The sequence below is a fragment of the Halyomorpha halys genome, unplaced genomic scaffold, assembly GCF_000696795.3.
Source record: "Halyomorpha halys isolate HHAL.00 unplaced genomic scaffold, Hhal_1.1 Scaffold373.1, whole genome shotgun sequence".
Lineage (NCBI taxonomy): Eukaryota > Metazoa > Arthropoda > Insecta > Hemiptera > Pentatomidae > Halyomorpha > Halyomorpha halys.
The window spans coordinates 1,064,308-1,071,746 of record NW_027109386.1 but is presented as its reverse complement, the minus strand read 5'-3'; the positions used below and the strand labels follow the sequence as shown (position 1 = coordinate 1,071,746).

General features: G+C 29.6%; 1 protein-coding gene across 11 annotated transcripts in view; it reads left to right on the top strand.

Moving 5' to 3' along the window:
- Nucleotides 1-7,439, top strand: part of LOC106681894 (collagen alpha chain CG42342) — a gene marked incomplete at its 5' end in the record, with an annotated part of 66,405 nt that overhangs the window by 38,483 nt on the left and 20,483 nt on the right. For 10 of the 11 annotated variants that reach the window (XM_067047579.1, XM_067047577.1, XM_067047576.1 and 7 more), the window contains 3 exon segments: nucleotides 914-1,002; nucleotides 4,106-4,829; nucleotides 6,987-7,084. In XM_067047579.1, coding sequence (XP_066903680.1) covers nucleotides 914-1,002; nucleotides 4,106-4,829; nucleotides 6,987-7,084 — 911 coding nt within the window. 11 annotated transcript variants of the gene reach the window in all.

Below are 7,439 nucleotides of genomic sequence, written 5' to 3'. Positions count from 1 at the left end.
AAACTATTCAGATTATTATTTATTATATTTTTTAAAATTATTACAATATATTTGATTTTTATTGATCCAGAAATGAATGCAAATTTTTATTAAAAATTGTCACATTAGATGGCAAAAGGTTGCTGACAATGAGGGTGATCACATCGTTGAATAATAATTAAAAATTGTTGAAAATTTATGTATGTGAATTTAATGTAAGAAAACGACAACTTTCTGGTTCTCCCATTATTAATTATTGAATACCAAATGAAAACATTTAAGAGCATACCCTGAAAACCTCAAAATTAAGTTTTTGCAGTGTATCTTGTTCATCAAATGAAATGTTGAGATTTTTTGTACCAAAGTTGTTATTTCATGATTAAATTCTCTCATTAATGGAACTTAACAAAATTGTTAAAATCCTATGAATATTTTTTTATCTCTTGAACATTTATCGTTCAAGAACATTTTTCCTCTTTTTTTTTTTTCCATTTTCAAAATCAAATGAATCCTATTGAGGTTGAAATCCAATATATCAGTTGGAACAGGCTAGACTCTGGAATGTCTCACCTTTTAGATTTCAGAATGTCTCACCTGATGGTTTTAGAATTATTCTGAAATCACCAGGATTCAGCACTGATCTACTATTTTCGTACATTTCTTGACCACCACCCAAACCATTGACCACCGAATCATTTACATATAGACAAGTATAAATCTTCCACTAGTTTTATTTTGTTTTTAATAAAAAATTTTGTAATAAATTTTAAGAATTGTGAAGCTATACTTTCTTAAAGTGAAATATTATGGAGGAGACTTAAGTTTTCTTCCAAAATTCAGGTAGCTAGTAAATCTGAATAGCGACTAAGGCATGAAGCGTGCTTTTTATATGTGAGTAGAAAAAATGAGACAGGGCGCGGATTTCTTGTTGAAGGGGTGAAAGGTGACAAGGGTGATGTTGGGCCTACTGGACCACCTGGACAACCAGGAGAGAAAGGCACCAGGGGAAAACGTGGGAAGAGGGTGAGCAAACACACTTAAGACAGTCTTAGACGAGACGGGCATCCTCTCAGCTGTGCACAATCTGCCTGCAAAGACATGATTTCGCATGTGATATTGCATGAGTTGAATTAGTTTTTTTTTAATCCTTATTTATTTATAATACTTAATTATTTCTTTAATATTTATTTTGCTGTTATTTTCTTTTAATTTATAATTTTTTATTTAAAAACTCTTAACCAGGTGTTAGCTTTTATTATAACTATACTGAGGAATTGAAAACCCTTTCAAACCACGACCCATTTGTGAGGTACTTTAAAATTAAAACACAGCTCTATTTTGATGTTGTTTATTGTTTAATTAAAATTATTATTCCGTTTTCAGTGATCATTAAAACTTGAAAAAAGTAATAATAATAATTTAAATGACTCTATCTTGCATTTTCTTCAATATAATATTATTACTACATTAAAGTGAAACCTGATTGGGCTACAATCAATAAATTTTTGATACCACTTATCTATACAAGTTTATAAAGTTTTTAATGTCCAAAAAAAATCTTTAAATTCTTTTTACTAAATATATTATTGTTTCTTTAAAGAAAAGAAAAAAAATGGCCACTTAGCCAGTTTTGGATTTGAAAATTAACTGGTTGCATTACAATCTAGAAACCAAAATTACAATCTCTTTGCATTTACTACCAACACATTTATTTGATACATTATGTTTTTAAGGATGATTTCTACGATTTAACAGTTCTTTATATATATATATATATATATATATATATACATATTTTTTTTAATTATTCATTTTTAATTGCCAGAATCTTCTAATTTAATAATATTCGATAAAAATAAATACACTCCTGTTTAAGAGTTGTACAGTTTACTATAGACCATTAATCTATTATTTTAATTTCTTTTCAGTAGTTTATTTGGTTAATATTTTCTTAATTACTTTATTTATTTATTTCTCGAGGCCATCTTGTTGTCATGGGATACTTCAGTAAATTTTTCATTATATTTAAATTTTTTGGAAGTATTTCAAAAAAAATATAGAGAGTTTAAAAATTACTGTATATGTGTGCAAGGAAAGTAATTCATTACATTTCACTAAAATTTTGTGTATATTTCATTGAAGCAAGTTGGCACTTTCTGTTTCACAGTATATATCACATTTTAGTTAAAATAAACTTTTGATTTTATATAACTTTGCACCAACTTCTATCCTCATCCATCCAGTTTATTTGTTATTTTCCCTAATTATTATCATTTACTTGAATCAAAATTTATTTTTCAAACTTCCTGTATCCCACATATATTATTTTTGTTTCTGAAAATCAAATACTAAGATGCCAATAAGAAAGAGTCTGCCACTTGAGAACCTGTTGATGAGGTACAATAATATTTTTTAGAACATACTCAACATATGAGGAGTCTTCTATTTTTTCTGGAGGGGGGAGGGGATCAAAATTCCACTACCCAAATTCATTTAGTTTATTTCAAGATTTAAATTTTCCCCTGTCAAATAGCTGTCTACATTTTCTATAAATATTTAAGTGATGAGAAGATGGTCAGAGTGCAGTCAGCAAAAGTACACATAAACAATACTTATTTATTTGTTTATCTTTGCTGACCACACCTCCCGACCATCTTATCCTCATATCACTCTACGGTCAACTATTAACTCATCATTATAAATATTTAACTTACCTACATCAGATGTGCCCATATTTTTTTTTTTTTTTTTTATAATAATTTTCCAAAAGTGGATATATCGACTTTCGATTGAAAACTCCTCATATGTTTTTTCCAATAAACCCTATTTATTAATTTAAATTTATTATACCATTTTTAGAAACATTGTCAGTATGTTTTTTATGAGTAGTATGGTACAAAAGGCCTCACTTTAAATCGATATTATCTTTTTTTTTATAAAGGAGGTTTCTTCTATATAGTCAAAGCGGGTTACTTAAGCCCTGATTTTGGACTTTTTTTTTCTTTTGTATTTTTTACTCTCTTAAAGCAGAAAATTCTGACCTCGGCTTTCTTAGAATAAAAATGAAAGAAAATTCAGCTAATTTATACAGTCAAATTTATAATTTGATATGTTTTTATATATCTTTTTAAAGAAAAAAGTGAAGTAATGTTAATGAGTACATAGGAAGATCTTGTATCACTTAAAAGTAGTTGTAAAAACCTGAAAATCAATAGCTGATACAATTTAAGGCTGTCAAAATTTTAAAAATCCGGTGTCGTGCTTGCATCACACAACTTTCACTTACTACCATACTTACTTACTACCTAATCTCAAGACTGGTAAAGTGAAAATTCTGAACAAAAATTTTTATTTCTATTTTGCTATATAAATTCTTATTTCAGTGTAAGAGTAATAAAAGTACCAGATAAGCTTTGATACTCTTTCCACTCAACTTTACATCTACTAATATTATTTTCCCCTCCCACTTCTTTCTTTTCAAAGGATCCCCAAGGAAGGGGAAAAAGGAAACCACTTTGACGATACTTAGTTATTTAATTAAATTATCTAAAAAAAAAAAATTTAAATTGATCCATTTTATATTATATTTCCATATGTGACACATTATCACAGCTTTCCTTAAAAATTCCTTCTAAGTAGAATAATATTGATTCCAATCCCTAACCATGTTGAATCCCAATAACCTAATAACCAATCTTAATTCAATGAATCATTCTTTATTTATATTCCTAAACTAGATTGCACGCTCTTCATTCTAAACTGGAGGAAATGGTCTCATCTTGAGCACTTAATGGTTGGTTAAGGGTAAAAAGTAAGCTTTAATATTTTTTTTTATTTGTAGAAGGCTTTGGTTTGTAACAATGTAGTTTACTTTTAATTTTATTTTTTTAATCTATTTTTTTGCTTATTAACATTTTAATTATTAGCTTTGTATAACTCAGAGGATGTCATGAACAGAGGGTGTTTACAGCTGGAGGTGAGCTTATTAACTACTTGTATAGTATTCACAAAATCTCATTTCAGATCAAAGCTAGTTATTGGGTTATTTTTAAAACTTTTATTATTTATTCTTTTTAACATTATTTTCTATTTCTTTCTTTCACGCTGATGTCACTTGATTTTTAAGGGTGAATTTCTTTGGATTGGTGAAGCAAAAAGGGCCCCTGCTGAGTCAGGAAAAAAAGGTGAACTTGGAGGAAATGATTTTCGAAAAATGCGATGGACTGATGGACTTGGTAGATTGCTCATGTTGTTCATGTTGTTTACTCATAAAATAAAGGGGCAAAAAGGAGAGCCCGGGGAAAAAGGGAAAAATGGATTTCCAGGAATATCTGGGATTCCAGGAGAATCAGGACATCATGGGCCACCTGGTCTTCCAGGGCCACCTGGTTTTCGAGGACCATCTGGGTTTCCAGGGCTACCCGGAAGAGATGGGCTCAAAGGATCTAAAGGAGAATGTCTTTTAGGCAAAGGAATGAGAGGAGGATATGAGCCTCTAGGATTTCCAGGGTTAGCACCCATCGATTATTTTCCTTCTTCTCCTGGGCTTCCTGGACCCAAAGGAGAGATGGGATTTCCTGGACCCAAAGGAGACATAGGACTACCTGGACCCAAAGGAGAATGTGTTATTTTTGGCAAATCGAGTTTTTATGGGATGTATGGATTAAGTGGAGAAGTAGAACGTCTTGGAGTTCCTGAAAAAGGAAAAGGTTTTGAGAGTTACCCATTCTCAAAATCCCATTCTTCAAATTCCAATGAAACTAGGAATCGTAGATCTATTTATTCTGAAAAAGGAGTAATCTCTGATTGGTCTTCAGGAGAAATAGTTGGTGAAGAATCTGCTATTAAAGGTAGACATTCGTGTCACTAAGGTTAACTATGAATAATTATATGTATTTAATAATATTAATATTAAAGTTGAAAAGGCATTAGGGTACCCAGGTAGCTCAGGTAGAGTCGCTTTTCCATACTCTTTTATTCTAAATCTAGTAATTATTAATGGCCAACATTGAGATCAATATTTTTATTTGTTTCCCCCAAACCGTCATGAATAGCATTTATCACTGCATACCCTCATTGTTTATTTTGTTTTATGTTTTCTCATATTATACTTTTTTAGGAAGGCTTCAGGATAATTTCATCAATTTTGGGTGAAATTGAATTTCTTAAATGCATTAAATCATATTTTGTAAAACTAATTTGGGATTCAAACCCTGTCTTCCTGGTACAGTATTCTGTGGAATAAAACACACATTTTAAGTAATATTATATTAACAATTAATTCTAAAGGAACTATCTAAAAATTATCTTAAATGTAAATAAAATTTGTTACCCAGCTATATAGATGTATACAATTTATTTATTATTTGTTATTTTACAGCCTCATCATTATTAATAACTTAAAAAATGTTGAATCAACAAATATATTCAAGCAAACATTGCCTATCCTTCACTATATTTTGTTCTACATTAAAAATATATTAAATTAGATATTTTTATTTAACTTACAATTGTCAATTTTTCCGTTGCAATATTGAAAAGCCAAAATTTTTAGTACCTGCCTTATTTGTGTTCGATATATCTGATATCCATAAAATAATCGTTAATTTGAAGAACTTTAAATACTTCAAATTAGTTTCAGTTGTCCACATATTGAAAAATATAAAATACAACAAAAACCAATGTCAAATGACAATAATACTCCCAGGCTGATGTAAAGTGAAATTTCCCCTAACATGTTCAGACTAGTAATGCTGTGCTGCATTGTTTCAGAGAATCTAGTAAAAAATGTTGTATCACATAGAACCACTATAATCTAGGAAAATGAGGAACATCTTATACGTCTGAACCATAGCAGTTCCTTTTCAGACTTTATTCAGTCCTGAAATGACAATGAGCCCCATTGACACACCAAGGTACATTTCTGCTCAAAATGTCTCAGATATTAGCCATTGTTTCAGAGAATCCTGTTTTGATTTGATTGAAAATCTTGTTCATGTAAATTTACTTAATACTGGAGACAAGGTTGTGGGTCTAAATCGCAACAGTGGCAATTGAGACATATTCAGTCCTCCTGAAAAGATGCACATTATCGAATACTTTTTTGGGCCAGGTTTTATGAAGCTGCTGCTTTGTAATAAAATTACCAAACATCAATATTAAAGTTCTGAATAAATGTCTTATACTTTAGTTGATTTTGTAAAAACATAGGAAGGCCTTAAAATTGTATCCTCGTTTTTATATTAGAAAGACATTTCTAATAAAAAAATTAATCCTTTAACAAAATAAATTATTTGAACCAATGTGGCAAAAGAATTTTTAAATATGAGGTAAAATACAAATTTGGAATGATTATAGAATAAATAATTTGAAAGACTGATTTAATAGTTTTCGAATTTTAATTGATAAAATAGTATTATATGCAAAATTTATAAAAGGCAAAGTAAATAAGAATATCTACACTCCTGTGACTAATAATTGGTTTTGAGCTTAGTTCCTTATAATGAAGCACTATTCCTTGACCAAATATTAAACCAGGAAATGTAGTCAGAATTTACACTCGATCTCCAGGTTTCTATGTGAGAGTTGGCACCCATATTATATAGTCTGGGATGATCTAGGATGGTCTTCCTTGAGCTATATAAATACAAAATCTTGAATTTCATATATTATAAGATGATTCAATATAAAAAAGTAAGTTAGGAGTCCTGTATTATAGCCTCTGGTGTTGAGATTGTGGACTCTATAATTATTGAAACAATGATTATTATTAATAAAAGTCATATTATTGTTAGTTAATTTTGGATTTTGCCTACTGTGAATTCAGTAAGTCAAGATAGGGATTCTGTTTACTGATAAAAATGCAATGCTGCTAAAAATAATATGTTTGAGGTAAACTGTTTATATTGTCAACTGAGGCATATATTACATAACATATTTGAAATGTTTATTGATCTTTCTGGAAGTGATATAGAAAGCCATTAAATCAATTGTCTCTTGTTTTGTAGGTATTCCAGGTAGGAAAGGTGAGATGGGCCCTCCTGGAGCACCTGGTGAGCCCGGCCTTCACGGGGAACCAGGTCTTCAAGGCCCACCAGGGCTTCCGGTTAGTACATTGTCTCCTATTCTATGTAATATCTTTTAGCATAATGAAAGTTTATTTTTGTCAAAAATTATTGCACAAGTATTAATCCTAATATTTTTTTCTATTTATGGACAAAGTAATTGAGAAAGTTTATATGGGTCATTCTTCTTCTTAATATTATTGTTTTTTGTGTAATTAATTTTAAAAAAAAATTCATATTCTAAGGAGTAACATATATGGCTATGGAGTTATAAATAAAAATGCATAATTACTGAATTAATTTTAATAGAAACTGTTTATTTAGTGGTGATCAGCCTTGAGTTTTTAATCATAAATGACTTTCAATATCAAACATACTGTTATCCTTTTATACCAA